Here is a 27,322-nt window from a genome sequence, read left to right as displayed (position 1 = left end):
GGGCTGTCGGGATGCCAGCAGTCAGGAGACCAGAAGACCGCCTGCGGCATCCCAACAGTTAAATTCCGACAGGGGTATTTAAGTGGTCTAACCATCCCTGTTCCCTACACTAACATTCCCTTTTAGATAGGATTAACTGAGCCAGGGCAGTCAGACTTAATCCCCTGCTGTTTTGTTCTCTCTGTATTGTATTGCGCTATTAAACCTTAGTGTGCCTAGGCACAGCAAAGAAGCCAAGATGAGCGTGGTTCCATCTGTAACTTACCCTAACCCTCCAGCCCCCCCCTCACAGCCTAACCCTAACCGCCCCTCTCCTCCCCTCCCCGCACCTAATCCTAACCATTACCCAATGCAGCCTAACCCTAAACCAGTGGTGCCTAAAACCCCCCCTCACCAGATTCTAAACCTACCCCCACACACACACCCTAACCCTGAGCACCCCAGGGGTTGCCTAAACTTGACCCCCCCATACCCATCGTAGTACTTACCCAGTCCGCTGTCTGTGTGATTGGGATCGGGAATCTGGCATTGGTGTCCTGTACCCTTTTGGGATTCCAGTGTCGGATTTCCATTGTGTGTACGGAGGATTCCGGCATCTGGATCCCAATCGGCAAGATATTACCTGCATCCACTTCTATCTATAGCTATCTTTCTCTCTTTCTCTCTCTCTCTGCTCTCTTTATCTATCTATCTATCTATCTATCTATCTATCTATCTATCTATCTATCTATCTATCTATCTATCTATCCGTCCATCCATCCATCCATCCATCCATCCATCCATCCATCTATATCTATCTAAGGCAAGATTTCCTTCAAGGCAACCTAAGTGCCGCAAAATCGAGTCTTTATTCCCAGAGGAGCACTGCTCTGTGCGTGCAGCAGACATCACGCTGCGGACCCTCCCACTGTCTACACTGAGCATCTGAGCCCAGATTACACAGACAGCAACTGCTACTGTGTGTTATATGACCTTACTATCCCTGGCCAGGCCACAATGAGCACTCAAACTCACCTCAGCGCTACAGGATGTTGCCTACTGTCTGTGGCAACCAGAGCTGGAGTCTCGCCACTGGCCGGAAATCGTAGCAAAAATCCTAACAGTGACGGACCACACATGAAGTCCAAAGACAGAGAGAGGTTCATGTCGCAGTCTTGCTAAAGGGCAGGAAAGCTGGAGCCATACATCAAGGTACCTGGCCAGTGCGGCCCGCCTGTATCTGTACACTAATATATGTAATAGTAACCTCTGTATATTACACAGCCTCTGGGGGTAAATGTATTATGGGGGCATGGATTGTGTCGCTGTAATACTTCCTCCTTCACCTCATTACCGAGGCGAAGCAGGAAGGGACAACGACAAGATGTATAAACATCTTGTCTGCTTTCACTAACCCATCCAGTGTGATGCCCCCCTGAGCTGTGTCTCCCTGCCCGGCCGGCTCCTCTACGCATGCACAGGATCTCAGTACCTACGAGAGATCGCCTGCGTAGTCCGGAGCCAGCACCCGCCATAGCCAGGGACACATACTGTAGTGTATGGGCATCGCCACCTGCAGCATCAATATGGACAGGGGAGCATAGCGCCCTTGTCACTGAGCCCACTCCGCCGCAGTAATAACGCTGCATAATACATTTACTCCCTGATGCCAACATACAGTGGCTGCAAATGGTTTATAAGTAAAACCTTATTGATGAACATTATTTTAATAGGAAATATTTATTTTTTTATTAATAATTATTGTTTTGGTAAGGTCTGTGCAGATGATATACTCCAAAATTAAACTTACATAAACAATAGTAAAAACATGTGGAAACAAACTAACATTTTCCTTTAATGGTTAGCTTATAAAAAAAATATAAAATATGCTGTTTTTGACTGCATTTATAGCCCTGCTTTCTGTGTGTTCTGTTTTCTCCACTGAGCATTAGAAATCCGTGACATTAAGAACTTACCCTCTAACATAGGCATAGGGTATTAGAGTTGGTGTATGGTTTAATGGTTTGTATTAGGGTATTAAGGTTAGGGCATTAGATTTCTCCTCTCCGGGAGAATCCGGAGAGGAGACGCTGCAGGAGTCATCGGGGGGCAGGGCCGGGCTGTGACATCATCAAGCCCCGCCCCCACATCAGTAAACGCTACGATTCACCATGGGAAGGAGGCGGGACTAAAATGGCGCGATTTGCGTCATTTTAACCCCTTCCCCACCCGACAGTCCCGCGAATACGGGAGATTATCTCCCCATCCTGCCCGCATCACTAGGGTGTGAGCAGGATGCGGGAGACCTGCCTACTCTTCCGGGGGTGTGGGGGACTACCCTAAAAAACGGGAGCCTCCCGCAGCTTCTGGGAGAGTAGGCAAGTATGGGTTAGGGGTAATGGTTATTGGCAGGATTATGGTAGGGATGCTATATGTCCTGGGTTTACCAATCTAAATATATTTGTATAGTTTCAGGTCCATAGTATACAGTTTGCAACTACTGTATAAGATGGAATTGCAGTTTCCTTACACACTCATCTATACAGATCCCATCCAGTCCAAGAAATACAAGGGGGTAAATTTACTAAGAACCAATCAGATTCTACTTCTCATTTATCTAGCACCTTCTAGAAGATAATACCTGGAATCTGATTGGTTGCTATGGGCAACATCCCATCTTAAATGGTACTCCCATCTTAGTCAATTTACCCCAAGGCCCTAAACCAGTAATCCTGACAATGCAGCCTATCACCTTATTAGGGAGTAGTGACAATCTTGTTAATTGATGTACTCTCCATAGGATGAGAAATGTCTGGACATACAAATAAATTTCAACAAGGGTATGTGGGTGGTCAGTTTACTTTAAATGTGACTCAAGTTTTAAGTCTACTTCCAAAGACCTGGGGCCTGATTCAGATTTGTACCCAGTGTCAATGTTTGTGCAATTGAGCGATTGTCAGTAGACTGCGCACGTGCCGTGATCGTACTGCGCACACACCAACGCAGTCTAGCGATGATGCTTGTAATCAGGAACAAAAATATAGTGCTATGAATTGTGTGAGGGAGGGGCCCCAAGCCAGTATCTGGCCTAGGGCCCCAATGAGGTCTAAATCCACCTCTGGATGCCGCTCACAGTGAGGAATCAATCATAGAGGTAAATTTACTTAGATGGGAGTTCTATTTAAGATGGTATGTTGCCTATAGCAACCAATCAGATTCCAGGTATCATCTTCTAGAAGATGTTAGATAAATGAGAAGTAGAATTTGATTGGTTGCTATGGGCAACATCCCATCTTAAATAGAACTCCCATCTTAGTAAATTTACCCCAAAGAGTGATTGACAGGAAGTGGACGTTTGAGGCGCGCCATTTTTTCGGAGTCCTGCGCATGCGCTGTTGACTCTTGCACTGTGCCAGAGTCTCTAGTGGTCAGTGCGCTAGCAGTGGCGCGACGGCTACGGAAGAGGAAGGGGCCTACAAACGGTCAGCAATGGACTCCGGAAAGGTAAGTATAGGAGAAATGGGTGCAGTGTGTGCCGTGTCGGCCCCCCCAGGACTCAGGGGCCCGTGTGCACCGCACACACTGCACCCATTACAGAAACGCCAATGTACTGCGGCCTTTCTGCCTGGCCATGGAGGCACTAATCGAGTCAGTGTTCCTCACATCTGCATCGTGGTTGCAACGGAGTATGCAGTTGCTGAGAATGTTCCAATGGCTTCGGTGGGCATTTGTGTTGCATTGCAGTTCCATCACTGAAAGGGATCGCTGCTGCATCAGCATTGTGACCACACCTGAATCAGGCCCTGTGTGCAGTGTAATTGAAAAAAACAACCATGTAGCAGTATGTAAAGTGGACCTTATTCAGCTTTGTTTGCTGTTTTGCTAAAATTGCGAAACTGCAACTGGCTGCGACCGCATGCTGGGGGACGCCCAGCATAGGGTAAGGCCGCCCAGCATGCAAATTCCTGCCAGCTGTCCAATCAGAAATTATTCGCTGATTTGTGGAAGCCCCCGCCTCTCCAGCCAGGCTATGAAGGCAGGTGCAGGACGGCCATTTTCCGGGTCTCAGCGGCTGCGTGTGACGGCACGCTGCCGCCCCATACCTGCCCCCATTATCAATGTTACGCCTGTCCAACACCGAGATCCCCCTCCCTGCAACATCACGTCACCACCCCGCGAACGCCTCTTCCTGTCAATCAGATAGACATCTGCATAAATGAGATGCGAACACATCTCCCCAACTTGGCATGCATAGTGTGGACCTGCACGTGTGCACTATGGCGGCCCCGTGGAGAATGCAAACACATATCAGATGTTTCCCAAGCTGAACCGGGCCCAGTATCAATATACAGTATATTGGTGAATATATGAAAGCCAAGGAACTACACATAGGCCCTCATTCCGAGTTGTTCGCTCGCTAGCTGCTTTTAGCAGCATTGCACAGGCTAAGCCGCCGCCCTCTGGGAGTGTATCTTAGCTTAGCAGAATTGCGAACGAAAGATTAGCAGAATTGCGAATAGAAATTTCTTAGCAGTTTCTGAGTAGCTCGAGACTTACTCCTACATTGCGATCAGTTCAGTCAGTTTCGTTCCTGGTTTGACGTCACAAACACACCCAGCGTTCGCCCAGACACTCCCCCGTTTCTTCAGACACTCCCGCGCTTTTCCCAGAATCGCCAGCGTTTTTTCGCACACTCTCAGAAAACGGCCAGTTTCCGCCCAGAAACACCCACTTCCTGTCAATCACACTACGATCACCAGAACGATGAAAAATCCTCGTTATGCCGTGAGTAAAATACCTAACTTTTGTGTAAAATAACTAAGTGCATGCACTCTGCGAACCTTGCGCATGCGCATTAAGCGACTAATCGCAGTATAGCGAAAATCGGCAACGAGCGAACAACTCGGAATGACCCCCATAGGTCTTTCCTAAGTGTCTTGTCCTTTTCAATCTGCTTCTGAGTTATTTTGATCTCACAGTGAGCAGTACATTTACATACTGTAGCTGTTTCGTCTGTGATGTTTACTTCTCACCAGTTTGACTAGTTAATATAGAGTAGAGATGTGCGCCTGAGCCGTTGATTTTGATTTTGATTGGTCAGTGGAATTTGGATTTGGATTTGCCAAACAGCCGTGACAGGCTTTGGATTTGGATTTTTTTTTTAAATTGTCAAAAAATGCCAAAATCACATAATTTCTCTAACGTCCTAGTGGATGCTGGGGACTCCGTAAGGACCATGGGGATAGACGGGCTCCGCAGGAGACATGGGCACTTTAAGAAAGAATTTAGGTTCTGGTGTGCACTGGCTCCTCCCTCTATGCCCCTCCTCCAGACCTCAGTTTGATACTGTGCCCAGACGAGCTGGGTGCTTTTCAGTGAGCTCTCCTGAGTTTGCTGAGAGAAAGTTTTTTGTTTTTTATTTTCAGGGAGCTCTGCTGGCAACAGACTCTTTGCATCGTGGGACTGAGGGGAGAGAAGCAGCCCTACTCTCTGAAGCTAGGTCCTGCTTCTTAGGCTACTGGACACCATTAGCTCCAGAGGGATCGTACGCAGGATCTCACCCTCGCCGTCCAATCCCAGAGCCGCGCCGCCGTCCCCCTCGCAGAGCCGGAAGACAGAAGCCGGGTGAGTATGAGAAGCAAAGAAGACTTCACAGGTGGCAGAAGACTTCGTTCTTCACTGAGGTAACGCACAGCACTGCAGCTGTGCGCTATTGCTCCCACACACCTCACATACTCCGGTCACTGTAAGGGTGCAGGGCGCAGGGGGGGGGGGGGGGGGGGGCGCCCTGGGCAGCATTTGGGACCTCTTTTGGCAAAAGTAAACATATATACAGTTGGACACTGTATATATGTATGAGCCCCCCGCCAAAAATTGCATATTTAAGCGGGACAGAAGCCCGCCGCCGAGGGGGCAGGGCTTCTTCCTCAGCACTCACCAGCGCCATTTTTTCTCCACAGCTCCGCTGAGAGGAAGCTCCCCAGGCTCTACCCTGCAGATACACGGTAGAAGAGGGTAAAAAGAGAGGGGGGGGGCACATAATTAGGCGCAAAAACAATATATAAACAGCAGCTACTGGGTTAACATTAAGTTACTGTGTTATTCCTGGGTTGATAGCGCTGGGGTGTGTGCTGGCATACTCTCTATCTGTCTCTCCTAAGGGCCTTGTGGGGGGACTGTCTTCAAAAAGGGCATTCCCTGTGTGTGTGGTGTGTCGGTACGCTTGTGTCGACATGTCTGATGAGGAAGGCTATGTGGAAGCAGAGCGGGAGCAAGTGAATGTGGTGTTTCCGCCGACGGTGCCGACACCTGATTGGATGGATATGTGGAAGGTTTTAAATGATAATGTTAATTCCTTGCATAAAAGGTTAGAAAAAGCTGAAGCCTCAGGACAGTCAGGGTCCCAACCCGTGCCTGATCCTATGTCGCAGAGGCCGTCAGGGTCTCAGAAGCGCCCACTATCCCAAATTGTTGACACAGATACCGACATGGATTCTGACTCCAGTGTCGATTACGATGATGCAAAGTTACAGCCAAAATTGGCTAAATCCATCCGTTATATGATTATAGCAATTAAGGATGTGTTGCACATCACAGAGGAAATTCCAGTCCCTGACAAGAGGGTACATATGTATGGGGAAAAGAAGCCAGAGGTAACCTTTCCCCCTTCACACGAGCTAAGTGAGTTATGTGAAAAGGCTTGGGAATCTCCAGAAAAAAAAAATGCAAAAAGGATTCTTATGGCGTATCCTTTCCCGCCAACGGACAGGTTACGCTGGGAATCCTCCCCTAAGGTGGACAAAGCTTTAACACGCTTATCCAAGAAGGTAGCCCTGCCGTCACAGGATACGGCTACCCTCAAAGATGCTGCGGATCGCAAACAGGAGGTTACCCTGAAGTCCATTTATACACATTCAGGTACCTTACTGAGGCCGGCGATCGCGTCGGCCTGGGTGTGTAGTGCTGTAGCAGCATGGACGGATACCGTGTCTGAGTAAATTGATACCTTAGACAAGGATACTATATTGTTGACCTTGGGGCATATTAAAGACGCTGTCCTATATATGAGAGATGCTCAAAGAGACATTAGTCTACTGGGTTCTAGAATAAATGCTATGTCAATTTCTGCCAAAAGGGTCCTGTGGACTCGGCAATGGACAGGTGATGCCGACTCAAAAAGGCATATGGAGGTTTTACCTTACAAGGGTGAGGAATTGTTTGGGGAGGGTCTCTCGGACCTGGTCTCCACAGCTACTGCTGGAAAGTCAAATTTTTTGCCATATGTTTCCTCACAGCCTAAGAGAGCACCGTATTATCAAATGCAGTCCTTTCGATCACAGAAAAACAAGAAAGTCCGAGGAGCGTCCTTTCTTGCCAGAGGCAGGGGCAGAGGAAAGAAGCTGCACAACACAGCTAGTTCCCAGGAACAGAAGTCCTCCCCGGCCTCTACAAAATCCACCGCATGACGCTGGGGCTCCACAAGCGGAGCTAGGCCCGGTGGGGGCACGTCTTCGAAATTTCAGCCACAAGTGGGTTCACTCCCAGTTGGATCCCTGGGCAATAGAGATTGTGTCTCAGGGATACAAGCTGGAATTCGAAGAGATGCCCCCTCACCGATACCTCAAATCGGCCCTGCCAGCTTCCCCCCACGAGAGGGAAATAGTGTTAACTGCAATTCACAAATTGTATCTTCAACAGGTGGTGGTCAAGGTTCCCCTCCTTCAACAAGGAAGGGGTTATTATTCGACCATGTTTGTAGTCCCGAAACCGAACGGTTCGGTCAGACCCATATTGAATTTAAAATCCCTGAACATATACCTGAAAAGGTTCAAGTTTAAGATGGAATCGCTGAGAGCGGTCATCGCAAGCCTGGAAGGGGGGGATTTTATGGTGTCTCTGGACATAAAGGATGCATACCTTCATGTCCCCATTTATCCACCTCATCAGGCGTACCTCAGATTTGTGGTACAGGATTGTCATTACCAATTTCAGACGTTGCCGTTTGGTCTCTCCACGGCACTGAGAATATTTACCAAGGTAATGGCGGAAATGATGGTACTCCTGCGGAAGCAAGGAGTCACAATTATTCCATACTTGGACGATCTCCTCATAAAAGCGAGATCAAGAGAGCAGTTGCTGATCAGCGTAGCACTTTCTCTGGAAGTGTTACAGCAACATAGCTGGATTCTAAATATTCCAAAGTCGCAGTTGGTTCCTACGACTCGTCTGCCTTTCCTGGGCATGATTCTAGACACAGACCAGAAAAGGGTTTATCTCCCGATGGAGAAAGCTCAGGAACTCATGACACTGGTCAGGAACCTATTAAAACCAAAACAGGTGTCATGCATCACTGCACTCGTGTCCTGGGAAAGATGATGGCATCATACGAGGCCATTCCCTTCGGCAGGTTCCATGCGAGGACTTTTCAATGGGCCTTACTGGACAAGTGGTCCGAATCACATCTTCAGATGCATCGGTTAATCACCCTATCCCCCAGGGCCAGAGTGTCACTCCTGTGGTGGCTACAGAGCGCTCACCTTCTCGAGGGCCGCAGATTCGGCATTCAGGACTGGGTCCTGGTGACCACGGACGCAAGCCTCCGAGGTTGGGGTGCAGTCACACAGGGAAGAAATTTCCAAGGTCTGTGGTCAAGTCAAGAGACTTGCCTTCACATCAACATCCTGGAACTAAGGGCCATATACAACGCCCTACGTCAAGCGGAGACCCTGCTTCGCGACCAACCGGTTCTGATTCAGTCAGACAACATCACCGCAGTGGCTCATGTAAACCGCCAAGGCGGCACAAGGAGCAGAGTGGCGATGGCGGAAGCCACCAGAATTCTTCGCTGGGCGGAGAATCACGTAAGCGCACTGTCAGCAGTGTTCATCCCGGGAGTGGACAACTGGGAAACAGACTTCCTCAGCAGACACGACCTCCACCCGGGAGAGTGGGGACTTCATCACGAAGTCTTCGCACAGATTACAAGTCGGTGGGAACTGCCACAGCTGGACATGATGGCATCCCGCCTCAACAAAACGCTGCAGAGGTATTGCCGCAGGTCAAGAGACCCTCAGGCGATAGCTGTAGACGCCCTGGTGACACCGTGGGTGTTCCAGTCGGTCTATGTATTTCCTCCTCTTCCTCTCATACCCAAGGTGCTGAGGATAATAAGAAAAAGAGGAGTGAGAACAATACTCATTGTTCCAGATTGGCCACGAAGGACTTGGTATCCAGATCTGCAAGAAATGCTCACAGAGGACCTGTGGCCTCTTCCTCTAAGACAGGACTTGTTGCAACAGGGGCCCTGTCTCTTCCAAGACTTACCGCGGCTGTGTTTGACGGCATGGTGGTTGAACGCCGGATCCTAGCAGTGAAAGGCATTCCGGATGAGGTCATGCCTACGCTGATAAAGGCTAGGAAGAACGTGACAGCTCAACATTATCACCGTATATGGTGAAAATATGTTGCTTGGTATGAGGCCAGGAATGCTCCTACGGAGGAATTCCAGCTGGGCCGTTTCCTTCACTTCCTACAGTCCGGAGTGAGTTTGGGCCTAAAATTGGGTTCCATTAAGGTCCAGATTTCGGCCCTATCCATTTTCTTTCAAAAGGAGTTTGCTTCTCTACCTGAAGTTCAGACGTTTGTAATGGGAGTGCTGCATATTCAGTCCCAAGTGCGGACTTCTTCTGCAATACTTGTATATAGTTATTGCTTCAATAAGGGTTAAGTTATGGTTGCATCAGGGTTTGACCTGATGCTCTGTTCTTTGTCATACTGTTAACTGGTTGTTATCACATGTTATACGGTGTGATTGGTGTGGCTGGTATGAATCTTGCCCTGGATTACCGAAATCCTTTCCTTGTACTGTCAGCTCTTCTGGGCACAGTTTCTCTAACTGAGGTCTGGAGGAGGGGCATAGAGGGAGGAGCCAGTGCACACCAGAACCTAAATTCTTTCTTAAAGTGCCCATGTCTCCTGCGGAGCCCGTCTATCCCCATGGTCCTTACGGAGTCCCCAGCATCCACTACGGACTACGATAAATAGATTTACCGGTAAGTAAAATCTTATTTTTTGTGTTATTTTTGTCCCTAGAGTATTACAGGTTGAGTATCCCTTATCCAAAATGCTTGGGACCAGAGGTATTTTGGATAGCGGATTTTTCCGTATTTTGGAATAATTGCATATTATAATGAGATATCATGGTGATGGGACCTAAATCTAAGCACAGAATACATTTATGTTACATATACACCCTATACACACAGCATGAAGGTCATTTTAGCCAATATTTTTTATAACTTTGTGCATTAAACAAAGTGTGTCTACATTCACACAATTAATTTATGTTTCATATACACCTTATACACACAGCCTGAAGGTCATTTAATACAATATTTGTAATAACTTTGTGTATTAAACAATGTTTGTGTACATTGAGCCATCAAAAAACAAAGGTTTCACTATCTCACTCTCACTCAAAAAAGTCTGTATTTTGGAATATTCCGTATTTCGGAATATTTGGATATGGAATACTCAACCTGTATTAACCTCAATAACATTAATTTCCAGTCATTTGCAGACAATTTTGACCACCTTATAGCTCACAATCCACTTTAAGTCAAAGGGGGTAATTCAGAGTTGATCGCAGCAGTAAATTTGTTAGCAGTTGGGCAAAACCATGTGCACTGCAGGGGTGGCAGATGTAACATGTGCAGAGAGAGTTAGATTTGGGTGGGGTGTGTTCACACTGAAATCTAAATTGTAGTGTAAAAATAAAGCAGCCAGTATTTACCCTGCACAGAAACAAAATAACCCACCCAAATCTAACTCTCTCTGCAAATGTTATATCTGCCACACATGCAGTGCACATTCTGAGTTGATCACTCTCTAGCAGTTTTTAGCAGCCGTGCAAACGCATAGTCGCCGCCCACCGGGGTGTGTATTGTTGCTTTGCAGAAGTGCGAACGCCTGTGCAGCAGAGCGCCTGCAAAAACGTTTTGTGCAAAACAAGACTAGCCCTGGACTTACTCTTCGTGTGCGTTGATTCTAACATTGGAGGGTTAGCTTTTGATGTCACACACCCACCCAGCGTTCGTCCAGCCACGCCTGCATTTTCCCCAGCACGCCTGCATTTTTCCAAACACTCCCTGAAAACGGTCAGTTGCCACCCAGAAACGCCCCCTTCCTGTCAATCTTCTTGCATTGTGCTGTGCAACTTAAAGCTTCGCTAGAACCTGTGCAAAACCACAAAGGTCTCTGTACCCGTACATCGCGCGTGTGCTTTGCGGTGCATACGCATGTGCAGAAATGCTGATTTTTAGCCTGATTGCTGCGCTGCAAACAACGGAAGCTAGCGATCAACTCGGAATGACCCCAATGGTTTTGCCCAACTGCTAACAAATTTGCTGCTGCGATCAACTCTGAATTACCACTAAAGTCTGCAGCGAGCTGGCTGGTTACTTACTACTAGGCGACAAAGCAGCGGCACAAACAGACAGCAGTTTGTAGCATATCTATGAAATACTGCCACACAGCAGTGGGATAAATGAACGGTGGTGCAAGATGAAATTGTCCTTGGGCCCTCCCACTCACCCTTATGTTGGATATGTGGCACCCCATCACTTTTAACTTCCTTCTGTGCCCCTTCCCTCCCCCCTACATAATGCAGCCTGGCTGAATGCTTTGTGCCTGGCAGCAGTGAAAGAGTTAAAGTCATATTCTGTGCTGTATCAGGCATGCGCTGTGACAGTTAACAGCTGGGACCTTTTGCAGTTCGGCGGCAGCCATCTTAAGGGAGAGTTATGGAGAGGTTGTGTGAGGAGATACTGCACATCTGATTTGTCGGATACACTGTTCCTGGTTACCAGGGTTAGTAAAACAGCAACTGGAGAGCAGTCTGAGACCTATGAGCAAACCCACAGCATCCGATGGTAGCGGCTGGCAAGTAATGAACAGGGGCAGAGCAGAATTGGAGACCCCATTACTAGAGTCGCCCCAGGGAGTGTGGTGATGCAGTTCCCCACAAGATAAAGCAGGTAGAGTTGGGCTGTGAGATGGATTCCCGGCCCTGCAAGGCAAGTAAACCACCCACACTGAAGGGAGACAGGGAGGAGTAAGAGGGGAAGGAGTACTTGGACATTGAGAGACCCCTCTTTTAAGTGAACCTGAAAGGACTCCACCATCGCAGCCACATATATTGCAGAGACTACTGTTGAGAGACTATTGTTAAAGTATTACAACTGGAGAGATACTAACCTAATAGAGCAGGAGCAGCTTAAGCTAAACCCTATTGTGGACAATGATAAATATAGCGGTAAACTACAACTGCATAATCCTGTACAGTTACGCACCATCATTACCGTCCAGGACAGTGGTAGCCAACCCTGGTCCTTGAGAGCTACCAACAGTTCACATTTTCCAGGTCACCTGGCAGGTGCACATGTGTAGTCATTACTGTCACATTTTAAAAGATCCACAGGTGAAGCTAATCACTTAACTTGTGATTCTGTGAGGAGACCTGGAAAACGTGCACTGTTGGTAGCTCTCGAGGACCAGGGTTGGCTACCCCTGGTCCAGGCCACCTCATGTAGCGACAAGAATTCCTTTAATGTAGAAGGAAGTGGATTAGCTGCTAATTAAGGACCTCTGCAAACAGTAAGCTTGATGGAGAGCATACAGCTATAGTTGATAACTGCTTGACACCTTAATCTACTGTACAGCGCTACCCAGTGTACCGATATTCCCTTGACATCGTATGGGGAGACGTAGATTGTACAAGAGCAGGGTATTACTTTATGTGTGCACACTGTGCAGCTTTAAAATTATACATGTGTGACAATATTGAAAGTAATTAAACGTTCCCAGCTCGAGCACATACAGGGGAGGTGCTACAAAGTGTCCATTGTGAAGTTAGCTAAATTTCAGCTACAGATCAGAGACTGTGAATAATAATAATAAGAATAATAATAATAATAATCTGGAGCTTTATCTCTGTAACTCTGTAAGCACTCAAGAGCAGATAGTTGTCAGATTTATTGGAGCCAATTTTCCCAGGAGCAGCACTAATTTATAATATAGACTGTACCGCCGCAGAGGGATACCATTCAGTGACCGTTAATTTCCATGCATCTACTTAACCCGGGCAACGAATAGCAAAATAGCTCTCATTAACATTAATCTATACCTGCATGAACTCTAACAAACTTGGGCCTCGATTATCACTAATTGGTTGCATGCAAGCTATCAGGTGAAAGAGTATTGTATGTGATTATTATCTAATATTGTACTTGTAAACAAGTAAGACCAAATTCATTGTGTCATTTGAGGTAATTGCATAGCTAATGTTATTGTTTGTATAAAAACTTTTAAGTTAATTTCATACGCTTGTATACTTATTGTATGTAGCCATATTGCACTCACCTAGCGCATTTGTTGGGTTAACTCCAATGTCTTAGTTAATAAATTGAAACCTCATTTGAAACTAGTGTTATTACTTTGAAATTGAGTTCACTTTTCCCATCTTATCGATCTTGGAGATGTAGCAGAGAACTTACCCAAGCCTGCTGTGGAGAAAGATACTGTGTCATCATATCTGGTTGCCACAGATATTAAACAGCACATGCACAGATTAACAAACCAATCATTTCAGCGACAAGGAATGCCACACTTGTGGCTGAAATAATTGGTTTGTTTGGGGAAAAAAAAAAACAAGCTACCAACTGCCTTAAAGCAACAGCTATACAGTGTCTAGAAGATGCCATCACCATTGCCATCCTCATCTTCACCCTCATCAGCGTGTACATCCTCATCATCATCATCCAATATTAATATATCCCCGCTAAAATCCACCATTACAGATGTCTCTGTATTTTGATATAATTGCTGGGAAAGATCTTCCTTGTGGAATTTCCAGTTCATTTTGATGAACATCATCTTTTCCACATTTTGAGGAAGTAGCCTCCTAAACCATTCACTCACAAGGTTCCCAGCTGTGCTGAAAACTCTCTCCGAGTACACATTGGGGGGTGGGCAGCTTAAGTAATACAAAGCCAGTTTGTACAAGGGCCTCCATATTGACTTTTTTTCCTTCCAGTACTTGAAGGGACCTTGTGACATACCTGCTTTTATGGTGTCGTGAAAATAATCCTCCACCATTCTTTGGATGGGGACTATATCAGATGGAGTTACGGTAGAGGTGTCACTAATACTGGGCAATTCATTTAGACCTGAACACATGTCAAAATGTTGTTTTGACTGATCTGCATCCCAACTAGGTCTTTTGGGAAAATTTAGTTTTTTCCTGGCTGTTTCGGAAGAAACTGAAGGAGGAGACGTCACTTGAGCTGTCAACATGCTCACCAGGAGCTCTTTGCATCTCTTAAGATCTGTGTCAGTTGGAAAGAAAGACACAGCACATGACTTCAACCTAGGATCAAGCACGGTTACCAAAATGTAGTGATCCGATTTCAAGATATTGGCAACCCTTGGATCCTGGCGAAGTGAAAAAAGGACTTGATCTACAAGTCTGGTGTATTTTGTGATTTCGCCTTGTTTTATCTCCTCCTTCAATTTCTGCAGTTGTTTTTCCAAAAGCCTAATTAGGGGAACCACCTGGCTCAAGCTAGCAGTGTCAGAACTCACTTCACAGGTGGCTACTTTGAAGGGTTTGAGCACCAGCTTGTCCAACACTGCGTGGAGTCAGACCGCTTTCACACACAATACTATACTTTGGTGTACTGGGGTGCAGTGCACACAACAAAACAATGTAAACAGCAAACAAGTTTTTTTTGTTTGTTTTTTGGGGACGCAGCTTGTCCCACACTGCGTGGAGTCAGACCAGTGTCACACACGTTACTATTATTTGGTGTACTGGGGTGCAGTGCACACAAAAAAAACAATGTAAACAGAAAGGGGGGGCACAGGTTGTCCCACACTGCGTGGAGTCAGACCGCTTTCACACATGCACTGTGAATGCAGAGTGTGGGGTCTGCGTAGTCACTGCAGTACCACTGTGATGGACTTAGGGGACTGGTCACTGGACACAGTGACAGCACCACAGTCCCTTAGATGGACAGTGACAGCACCAAAAAAAACCAATAGCTGTGCTGGACACAATTACTGACAGTCCCTTAGATGTACAGTACTGACTGATAGCCTCTCATGTACACCAGTGCCGTAACTACGTGTGTGCCAGGTGTGCCTGGCACAAAGCACAGTCGCACTGAGGGCGCAACCGCCAGCGGCAATTTGACTCATTACAAGCCGCCTGTGCCGGAGGAGGAGAAAAAGCAGCGGAGAAGGAGGAGGAGGGAGGGGGAGCAGGGAGCCGCAGCAGCGCTATGTAATTGGTAGCGGCGCCGCTGCAGCAGTCCCTCTCCTTCCACATTGGCTGCACCGGCGCTGCTGTGAATGCTGGGATGCGCTTCCCTCATCCCAGCATTCACAGCGGCGGTGGCCAGCCAATGCTGAACGAGAGGTACAGCTGCATGTGGCGCCGCCGGTAATTACAGTGCGCTGCTGCGGCTCCCTCCTCCGCTCCTTCCTCCTCCTTCTCCCCTGCCACCCGGAGCTGCCAGCACAGAGGAGCCTGACTGCCTGAGAGATGGTATCATCTATACTATTCAATTCTATTCTATCTATCTATCTATCTATCTATCTATCTATCTATCTATCTATCTGTCTGTCTGTCTGTCTGTCTGTCTGTCTGTCTAATGTTTAAAAGGGGGACTCTGTCTGCCATAATGTGTAAAAAGGGGACGCTGTCTGCCGTAATGTGTAAAAAGGGGGACGCTGTGCCATAATGTGTAAAAAGGGCACGCTGTCTGCCGTAATGTGTAAAAAGGGGGACGCTGTCTGCCGTAATGTGTAAAAAGGGGACGCTGTCTCCGTAAGTGTAAAAAGGGGGACTATCTGCCGTAATGTGTAAAAAGGGGGGCGCAGTCTGCTGTAATGTGTAAAAAGGGGACGCTGTCTGCCATAATGTGTAAAAAGGGGATGCTGTCTGCCATAATGTGTAAAAAGGGGGACGCAGTCTGCCGTAATGTGTAAAAAGGGGACGCTGTCTGCCGTAATGTGTAAAAAGGGGAAGCTGTCTGCTGTAATGTGTAAAAGGGGGACTGGCTGCCGTAATGTGTAAAAGGGAACGCTGTCTGCCATAATGTGAAAAAAGGGGACGCTGTCTGCCGTAATGTGTAAAAAGGGGGACGCTGTGCCATAATATGTAAAAAGGGCACGCTGTCTGCCGTAATGTGTAAAAAGGGGGACGCTGTCTGCCGTAATGTGTAAAAAGGGGGCGCTGTCTCCGTAATGTGTAAAAAGGGGGACTATCTGCCGTAATGTGTAAAAAGGGGGACGCAGTCTGCCGTAATGTGTAAAAAGGGGGCTCTGTCTGCCATAATGTGTAAAAAGGGGATGCTGTCTGCCATAATGTGTAAAAAGGGGGATGCAGTCTGCCGTAATGTGTAAAAAGGGGACGCTGTCTGCCGTAATGTGTAAAAAGGGGAAGCTGTCTGCCGTAATGTGTAAAAGGGGGACTGGCTGCCGTAATGTGTAAAAGGGAACGCTGTCTGCCGTAATGTTTAAAAAGGGGACGCTGTCTGCCGTAATGTGTAAAAAGGGGAATTTGTCCGCCGTAATCTGTAAGAGGGGCTGATAATGGAGACTACTATAATATGTAATGTGAATTGGTATTATTTTGTTGCCACACCCCTTCCACATGAAACCACGCCCCTATATTTTTTGCGCGCACCAAAGGCGCGCACTGACCCTTTTTTAAATAGAGGGGGGGCGCCGATGCCCTATCTTGCACACAGCACTAATGTACACTACTACACTGGTTGACACAGCCCTTTATGTACACTACTGCACTGACTGACACAGACCCTTATAATGTGCACACTGACTGACACAGCCCCTTATGTACACTATACTACACTGACTGACACAGCCCTGTTATACCACTGACTGACACAGCCTGACAGACAGACCCTGATGGACACTCTGACTGACAGCCCCTGATGGACACTCTGACTGACAGCCCTTGATGGACACTCTGACTGACAGAGTCCCTGATGGACCCTCTTACAGCCTGCCCTTAAAAGGACTCAGACTAACAGCGCACAACACAGCAGAGCTCCTTGCAGCTTGGAAGCATGCAGTGAAATGGTGCCGAACCCCGGGACGCCGAGCCTTTATAGACTCGAAGTCTTGCGAGAATCCGAAGCGGGATATTGACTTTTGGCCTCTTCTGGGATCCCGAGCCTGGTGGGAACTTCACGAGCCAGGCTCGCGAATGGCTCGAGGGGCTGTGTTCAGAGTGGTTCGGATTCCAAGAAATCCGAACCGCTCATCTCTAATATAGAGTAGCCCAAAGGTTCTGAAACGTGATCCTCAAGGTATCCAAATGGTACAGGTTGCAAGTGTATCCATTTTTGGCCACAGGTGACATTATAGGTACCTTAATCAATTTGATTTAACCATCTGTGCTGGGCCATTAATATCTTTTAAATCTGGACCATTAGGGTGTCTTAAGGACCACATCTGGTAACTTCTGGAGAAAGATATTGCTTGAGCACTTAGTGTGTTGCCTAGTAAGGTATGTGAATTAAATATCATGTTTCCCACCACTGATGCTAAAAAGTATGTCAAACTATTATTGAATGTGTGGGAAATTGTTTTGTAATAATTGTTTTTCTTATTTTAAGTGGAAAGAAAAAGATGTATGATGTTCTTCAGGAAACAATTGAAAAGGATTTTCCAGCTTTTATTACAATGGTGTTTGGTTACGTGTCCAATCCGGGTATTGTAATAGCAGCTGTGCTTCTTATGATGTAAGTTGTATAAATTACTTAATTCAAAACAATAATGTAGAAATCAGTATGCTACACTATTTATGCTATGGACATGTAGATACTGATTCATAGGGGTAAATTAGATGGGGGGTTTTAGAACTGGTGATGTTGCCCATACCAACCGTTGATATCTAATATCTTCTAGAAGCAGCTAGATAAATGTTAAGTAGAATCTGATTGGTTGCTATGAGCAACATCACCAGTTCTAAAAAAACTACCACCTAAGTAAATTTTGGGTAAAAAAATATTTACAGTGAACACACAGCAAGAGAACATTACTATGTAAAAGCAATGAAGATACTGAGACTTTGTTGTATACTTGTCTACCATGCTGGAATGTCTAGAGGACACCCACATTTTGTGAGGCTCTGCTGGACCCCCAAAATAATAGGCCTTAGAATTTTGAATCACATAATTGTGACCTGCCCACTCCTGCCCAGTGATAAGAATCATGGCATTAAGAAGTAGGAGGTGGATCCAGGGGCATGTTAAGAGAGGAGGGGGTCTGTGTGTAGTCTCTGTCTGCCCCCCCTCCTTTCTAGCTGGCAGTGCTGAGTAGTGAGCAATAGTAGCATGTAAGGCTGTGCTAGAGTCTACTGCTCCCATGCAGGACTCCAGGAAAATGTTGCAATGGCAATTTTCCTTGCTATTTACCCACTGCCTATGTGGGACGTGGGACTCCGTTATTGAACAAATGGATGCAGTCTGTGCGATGTGGGTCCCCGTGTGCGTCGCGCACCATGCCCCCATTATAAATACACCACTAGGTAGATCCACTATGATTTGATTCACCACATCATAGTGGTAATTGCACAATTCTGCTGATATATTTTGTACAAGTGTGCAAGCATAGCCTATACCAAAGTCAATATTACAACTGTTTACATGCAGCACCAACAGAAATTATACAGTACTTTTACAGCAGGCTTTGAATTTTCCGAACGTTTAGTTACACTTTTTGTTCCTTCTAACATGTTGAATAAAATATAAATACAATGCAAACATTTTTAGTATTATTGCCCTTGTTGCTCCTTTAAATTCACTATCTAAAACTGCTGAAGACATGGCAGCTTTGAAAACCACTGCTTAGTAAATTTACCCCAATATGTGTATAAATGGTAAGTTTTGATTTTATTGCTTAGTTACTTATAACCAGTGATTTCTGATGTTATCACTTCAGTGTAAAGTAGGAAAACTGGTGAATTATAAATAATGATGATTCCCTGCTATAAATGATTGTGAATATTAGACGTCACCACAGTTTTCTGGGGATCTGTATAAAGCAGGGTGTGGATCATAGGGTCGACCACACTTAGGTCGACAGTGTCTAGGTCGACCACTATTGGTCAACAGTAAGTAGATTGACATGAACAAGGTCGACATGACAAAAGGTCGACATGAGTTTAAAAAAAAATTGGTGTCGTTTTCTCTGTAGAGTGACCGGGAACCCTCATTAGTGCACCGTATTCCCTCGCACGGCTCGATTCGCTCGCCATGCTTGGGAAAGGTTACCGTTCCCAACTGTAGTCCACCGGGATCGTAAAGTAGGAAAAAGTTTAAAAAAATCGTGAAAAACTCATGTCGACCTTCTGTCATGTCGACCTAGTACAAGTCGACCTAGAGACCATGTTGACCTAGAAACCATGTTGACCTACTTACTGTCGACCAATAGTGGTCGACCTAGACAGTGTCGAGCTAAGTGTGGTCGACCTAGAGACCAGATACCATAAAAGCAATAGTAACAGAAAGATAATAAATCAGCTCTATAATAAGGCCAATGAGCTATATTATAGTGAATCTGAGCTCTGGTTTCTCACCTCTCTGTTACTATAGTGGTGTGGTGGGGAAGAATGAACCCTTTGTGCTTTTACCAGATGCTGCACAAATTCTATGAAGCGCAGGGTTGAATTTTGTATATTATTATCAGTATAAAAGCACTTGTCCTCCAGCCTCATGTTTTTTATATAGTCAGGCAAATCCTCTGAGACTTTAGCTAGACTTATTATTCATAGTAATTGATACTTTATACGGTATACTTAATATATTTGTAGCTAAGTACATAAATGTTTTGCTGTGTTTTTACTCCCTGCAGCCTGGCTATATACTACCTTAATGCTATATCAAAGGCATACAAGAATGCTAATATCGAGTTCAAGAAGAAAATGCAGAGGGTATGTTGTTATCAATAGTTTTTAACAACATTTATGATATTATTTATAATAGTATTTAAAATGTGTTAAATGCTATTGCCGTCATGCATGCTCAGTTTCTCCACTTAATAGGGCCTATTCATCATAACATATTTATCAGTGGTGACAATTATATTTTACACTCGCTGCGAGTTTAATAAACCTTTCGGAGGCATTCATCATGGCTCATTAACTAAGGTATCACTTCTGAAAAGCTTCCCTTTTTGCTGAGTCGGCTTTTTCCCTACGGATTTCTCCGCTGCCATCTGTATCTTTGCCACCTGCTAACCCTGCTGTTGTTTATAACCCACCCCTGCTCATAGTTTCAGCCCCCCCCCCCCCCCCCCCGAGCCTATCCCATCGCTGTTTGTAAACCACATCTCCTTCCCTGGTAGTACTGTGCAGAACACACTCCAGGCAGGCAGGACAGGCTTATTGGGGGTCATTTCGATCCATTCACACGCAGCGGTTCTTCGCTGTGGTGCGAATGGGTCAAGACTGCAGTTGCACGGCGCCCGCAATGTGCACACGCTTCGTTGCCAGGCGACAGCCATCGCCGGGCAGCGATGCCGCCAGCGGCGATCACTAGAAGATTGATGGTGGGGAGGTGTTCCGGGGTGTCTACTTTACCAGGCGTGGTGAGTCCAACGCAGGCATGTCCAGGCATTTGGAGGGCGGATGTCTGATGTCAAGTCCAGGATCTTAATCACTGGATCCGTCGCACTGGGTGAGTAACTGGGTGCAGCCCTGGTCTTGTTTTACTTGAAACTTTTTTAGCATAGCAGGGCTGCACAAGCGTTCGCAGCCCTGCCATGCTAAAATACACTCCCCCATAGGAGGGGAGGTCGCACAAGCAGCAAAAAGTTGCTACGTGCGATCAACTCGGAATGACCCCCATTGTGCACAGGCTTTACTGTGCATAAAAGCTTGGCAGGGAGGAATGTGTGCTGCAGTCACTAGCCTGTGACTGTGTGTGTGAGTTGCAACCTTCATTAATTTTCACCTATTTTTGGAGAATTTAAGGGATGATGAATAGACCCCAATGTAGGGAAAGATCATAAAAGTTTGCTTATATGATGAATTAGGGCGATGGAACAAAGTGAAAAGAGATGTATTTTACATAGGAGAAAGAATGGGAGTGAAGAAGGGGGATAGCAGAAGAATGGCAAAAATGGATAAAAGAAGCTAAAAAACACAGATTATAGCAGTGGTTCCCAAACTTTCTTGAATCACAGCTCCCTAGAGTACCAGCATTTTTTCAAGGCACCCCTAGTCCAAATGTTTCTTATTGATAAACTAAAAAATATGTATATTCAAGAAAGTGAATTGTGCCTACCTGTCATCCATAGATCCAGTTATATGGTGGTGTACATAGTTGTGGTTCTAGTTGTCCACATGTTTTATGATTGCCAACTTCTAGCACTAGTTTGACCTATCACTTTGACCATAAATAATTTGTTTTGGTCCTGAACCACCAACCCCTGCAAAAGTCTCACAGCACCCCAGGTGCCTAGGCACACAACCATTGGATTATAACATTAGAATATTGAATTAAGAGAGAAGTGAATTTGTGGTGACATTTTTTGCAGAAAGTTTTAATGATTTAATCTATGACTTCAATTGTAGCTATCCCATTCCTTGGAATGTTATTACTTTCTGTGTTTGTATGTTAGAATTTTATGGAATTTAATTAATAGAGTTAAAACAATGACAGAAAAGGCCCAATGCTAGCAGTGAAACATGCTACGTTTTGCAGAACAATTTAAAAAATTCTTCCCATCTCTACTACCAACCATGGTGAAAGAAGAGTTACAAATATGGAAAAGGGATTTGAGAATATGGCCACTAATTTGTCAGAGGAAAAGAAAGACGTACAAGTACCTATTAGGAAGACAGGGATATTTCATTTGTTTTGATAAAAGGAAAATAAATCATTTTCAAATGCATTAAAGAATTGTATTACACATTAGGCCCAGGTTTTAGCATTTTTATTATGCTTTTTCTATTATTATTATTTCTCTGACGTCCTAGTGGATGCTGGGACTCCGTAAGGACCATGGGGAATAGCGGCTCCGCAGGAGACAGGGCACAATACTAAACAGCTTTAGGATCAGGTGGTGTGTACTGGCTCCTCCCCCTATGACCCTCCTCCAAGCCTCAGTTAGATTTTTGTGCCCGGCCGAGAAGGGTGCAATCTAGGTGGCTCTCATAAAGAGCTGCTTAGAAAAAGTTTTTAGGTTTTTTATTTTCAGTGAGTCCTGCTGGCAACAGGATCACTGCTACGAGGGACTTAGGGGAGAGAAGGGAACTCACCTGCGTGCAGGATGGATTTGCTTCTTAGGCTACTGGACACCATTAGCTCCAGAGGGATCGAACACAGGCCCAGCCATGGAGTCCGGTCCCGGAGCCGTGCCGCCGACCCCCCTTGCAGATGCCGAAGTTGAAGAGGTCCAGAAACAGGCGGCAGAAGACTTTCAGTCTTCATAAGGTAGCGCACAGCACTGCAGCTGTGCGCCATTGTTGTCAGCACACTTCACCAACAGTCACCAACTGTCACTGAGGGTGCAGGGCGCTGGGGGGGGCGCCCTGGGCAGCAATGTATAATACCTTTTTTATGGCTAAAATACATCACATATAGCCCCTGAGGCTATATGGATGTATTTAACCCCTGCCAGATCTCACAAACTCCGGGAGAAGAGCCCGCCGTTTTAGGGGGCGGGGCCTATTCTCCTCAGCACACAGCGCCATTTTCCTGCTCAGCTCTGCTGTGAGGAAAGCTCCCAGGCTCTCCCCTGCACTGCACTACAGAAACAGGGTTAAAACAGAGAGGGGGGGCACTTTTGTGGCGATATAATTACATATGTGAAAATGCTATAAGGGAAAACACTTGTATAAGGGGTTGTCCCTGTATAATTATAGCGTTTTTGGTGTGTGCTGGCAAACTCTCCCTCTGTCTCCCCAAAGGGCTAGTGGGGTCCTGTCCTCTATCAGAGCATTCCCTGTGTGTGTGCTGTGGGTCGGTACGTGTGTGTCGACATGTATGAGGACGATGTTGGTGAGGAGGCGGAGCAAATTGCCTGTATTGGTGATGTCACTCTCTAGGGAGTCGACACCGGAATGGATGGCTTATTTAGGAATTACGTGATAATGTCAACACGCTGCAAGGTCGGTTGACGACATGAGACGGCCGGCAAACCAATTAGTACCTGTCCAGCCGTCTCAGACACCGTCAGGGGCTTGTAAAAACGCCCATTTACCTCAGTCGGTCGACACAGACACGGACACTGACTCCAGTGTCGACGGTGAAGAAACAAACGTATTTTCCTTTAGGGCCACACGTTACATGTTAAGGGCAATGAAGGAGATGTTACATATTTCTGATACTACAAGTACCACAAATAAGGGTATTAAGTAGAGTGTGAAGAAACTACCTGTAGTTTTTCCTGAATCAGATAAATTAAATGAAGTGTGTGATGATGCGTGGGTTTCCCCCGATAGAAAGGTATTGGCGGTATACCTTTTCCCGCCAGAAGTTAGGGCGAGTTGGGAAACACACCTTAGGGTGGATAAGGCGCTCACACGCTTATAAAAACAAGTGGCGTTACCGTCTCTAGATACGGCCGCCCTTAAGGAGCCAGCTGATAGGAGGCTGAAAAATATCCTTAAACGTATATATACACATACTGGTGTTATACTGCGACCAGCAATCGCCTCAGCCTGGATGTGCAGTGCTGGAGTCGCATGGTCGGATTCCCTGACTGAAAATATTGATACCCTTGACAGGGACAGTATTTTATTGACTATAGAGCATTTAAAGGATGCATTTCTATATATGCGAGATGCGCAGAGGGATATTTGCATTCTGGCATCAAGAGTAAGTGTGATGTCCATATCTGCCAGACACGACAGTGATCAGGTGATGCAGATTCCAGACGGCACATGGAAGTATTGCCGTATAAAGGGGCGGTCCATCGGACCTGGTGGCCATGGCAACAGCTGAAAAATCCACTTTTGTTACCCCAAGTCACATCTCAGCAGAAAGGGACACAGTCTTTTCAGTCTCAGTCCTTTCGCCCCCATAAGGGCAGGCGGGCAAAAGGCCAGTCATATCTGCCCAGGGGTAGAGGAAAGGGAAGAAGACTGCAGCAGGCAGCCCATTCCCAGGAACAGAAGCCCTCCACAGCTTCTGCCAAGTCCGCAGCATGAAGCTGGGGCCGTACAAGCGGACTCAGGTGCGGTGGGGGGTCATCTCAAGAGTTTCAACACGCAGTGGGCTCACTCGCAAGTGGACTCCTGGATCCTACAAGTAGTATCCCAGGTGTACATTGGAAATTCGAGACGTCTCCCCCTCACAAGTTCCTGAAGTCTGCTTTACCAACGTCTCCCTCCGACAGGGAGGCAGTATTGGAAACAATTCACAGGCTGTATTCCCAGCAGGTGATAATCAAAGTACCCCTCCTACAACAAGGGAAGGGGTATTATTCCACACTATATTGTGGTACTGAAGCCAGACGGCTCGGTGAGATCTGAAATATTTGAACACTTACATACAAGGGTTCAAATCAAGATGGAGTCACTCAGAGCAGTGATAGCGAACCAGGAAGAAGGGGACGATATGGTGTCACTGGATATCAGGGACGCTTACCTACATGTCCAAATTTGCCCTTCTCACCAAGGGTATCTCAGGTTCGTGGTACAGAACTGTCACTATCAGTTCAGACGCTGCCGTTTGGATTGTCCACGGCACCCCGGGTCTTTACCAAGGTAATGGCCGAAATGATGATTCTTCTTAAAAGAAATATGGACGCTTTCCTGATAAGGGCAAGGTCCAGAGAACAGTTGGAGGTCGGAGTAGCACTATCTCAAGTAGTTCTACGACAGCACGAGTGGATTCTAAATATTCCAAAATCGCAGCTTTTTCCGACGACACGTCTACTGTTCCTAGGGATGATTCTGGACACAGTCCAGAAAAGGAGGTTTTCTCCCGGAGAAGAAAGCCAGGGAGTTATCCGAGCTAGTCAGGAACCTCCTAAAACCAGGAAAAGTATCAGTGCATCATTGCACAAGGGTCCTGTGAAAAATGGTGGTTTCTTACAAAGCGATCCCATTCGGTAGATTTCACGCAAGAACCTTTCAGTGGGATCTGCTGGAAAAATGGTCCGGATCGCATCTTCAGATGCATCAGCGGATAACCCTGTCTCCAAGGACAAGGGTGTTTCTTCTGCGGTGGCTGCAGAGTGCTCATCTATGAAAGGGCCGCAGATTCGGCATTCAGGACTGGGTCCTGGTGACCACGGATGCCAGCCTGAGTGGCTGGGGAGCAGTCACACAAGGAAATAAAATTTCCAGGGAGTGTGATCAAGTCTGGAGACTTCTATCCACATAAATATACTGGAGCTAAGGGCAATTTACAAGGCTCTAAGCTTAGCAAGACCTCTGCTTCAAGGTCAGCCGGTATTGATCCAGTGGGACAACATCACGGCAGTCGCCCACGTAAACAGACAGGGCGGCACAAGAAGCAGGAGGGAAATGGCAGAAACTGCAAGGATTCTTCGCTGGGCGAAAAATCATGTGATAACACTCTCAGCAGTGTTCATTCCGGGAGTGGAATACTGGGAAGCAGACTTCCTCAGCAGGCATGACCTCCACCCGGGAGAGTGGGGACTTCATCCAGAAGTCTTCCACATGATTGTAAACCGTTGGGAAAAACCAAAGGTGGACATGATGGCATCCCGCCTGAACAAAAAACTAGACAGATATTGCGCCAGGTCAAGGGACCCTCAGGCAATAGCGGTGGACGCTCTGGTAACACTGTGGGTGTACCAGTCAGGGTATGTGTTCCCTCCTATGCCTCTCATACCAAAAGTTCTGAGAATCATAAGAAGGAGAGGAGTAAGAACGATACTCGTGGTTCCGGATTGGCCAAGAAGGACTTGGTACCCGGAACTTCAAGAGATGCTCACGGAAGACCCGTGGCCTCTACCTCTAAGAAAGGACCTGCTCCAGCAGGGGACTTGTCTTTTCCAAGACTTACCGCGGCTGCGTTTGATGGCATGGCGGTTGAACGCCGGAAAGGGCATTCCAGATGAAGTCATCCCTACCCTGGTCAATGCCAGGAAGGATGTAACCGCAAAACATTTTCACCGCATTTGGCGAAAATATGTTGCGTGGTGTGAGGCCAAGAAGGCCCCTACAGAGGAATTCAAACTGGGTTGTTTCCTACATTTCCTGAAAACAGGACTGTCTATGGGCCTAAAATTAGGGTCCATTAAGGTTCAAATTTCGGCACTGTCGAATTTCTTCCAGAAAGAACTGGCTTTAGTGCCTGAAGTTCAGACGTTTGTAAAAGGGGTACTGCATATACAGCCTCCTTTTGTGCCCCCAGTGGCACCTTGGGATCTCAAGGTTGTTTTGAGTTTCCTAAAGTCACATTGGTTTGAACCACTCACCACTGTGGACTTAAAATATCTCACATGGAAGGTGACGATGCTATTAGCCCTGGCTTCAGCCAGGCGTGTGTCAGAATTGGCGGCTTTATCATATAAAAGCCCTTACTTAATTTTTCATTCTGACAGGGCAGAATTGAGGACTCGTCCTCAATTTCTCCTTAAGGTGTTTTCTGTGTTTCACATGAACCAACCTATTGTGGTACCTGCGGTTACTAGGGACTTGGAGGACTCCAAGTTACTTGACGTTGTCAGGACCCTGAAAATATATGTTCCAGGACGGCTGGAGTCAGGAAATCTGACTCGCTGTTTAGCCTGTATGCACCCAACAAGATGGGTGCTCCTGCTTCTAAGCAGACGATTGTTCGCTGGATTTGTAATACAATTCAGTTTACACATTCTGTGGCAGGCCTGCCACAGCCAAAATCTGTAAAAGCCCATTCCACAAGGAAGTGGGCTCATCTTGGGCGACTGCCCGAGGGGTCTCGGCTTTATAACTTTGCCGAGCAGTTACTTGGTCAGGGGCAAACACGTTTGCTAAATTCTACAAATTTGATACCCTGGCTGAGGAGGACATGGAGTTCTCTCATTCGGTGCTGCAGGGTCATCCGCACTCTCCCGCCCGTTTGGGAGCTTTGGTATAATCCCCATGGTCCTTACGGAGTCCCAGCATCCACTAGGACGTCAGAGAAAATAAGATTTTACTTACCGATAAATCTATTTCTCGTAGTCCGTAGTGGATGCTGGGCGCCCATCCCAAGTGCGGATTGTCTGCAATACTTGTACATAGTTATTGTTACAAAAATCGGGTTATTCTTGTTGGGAGCCATCTTTTCAGAGGCTCCTTCGTTGTTATCAT

General features: G+C 46.5%; 1 protein-coding gene across 1 annotated transcript in view; it reads left to right on the top strand.

The window, feature by feature from the left end:
* LOC134993526 (transmembrane channel-like protein 2-A) overlaps positions 1–27,322 on the top strand; it is a 133,189-nt gene that overhangs the window by 101,920 nt on the left and 3,947 nt on the right. Inside the window, exons 16-17 of the mRNA XM_063950886.1 lie at positions 17,682–17,807; positions 19,921–19,999. Coding sequence (XP_063806956.1) covers positions 17,682–17,807; positions 19,921–19,999 — 205 coding nt within the window. The remainder of the gene's footprint in view (positions 1–17,681; positions 17,808–19,920; positions 20,000–27,322) is intronic.

This window comes from Pseudophryne corroboree, chromosome 1 (genome assembly GCF_028390025.1).
Source record: "Pseudophryne corroboree isolate aPseCor3 chromosome 1, aPseCor3.hap2, whole genome shotgun sequence".
Classification (NCBI taxonomy): Eukaryota; Metazoa; Chordata; class Amphibia; order Anura; family Myobatrachidae; genus Pseudophryne; species Pseudophryne corroboree.
The sequence above is the reverse complement of the archived record's forward strand: the minus strand, read 5'-3'. Positions and strand labels throughout refer to the sequence as shown.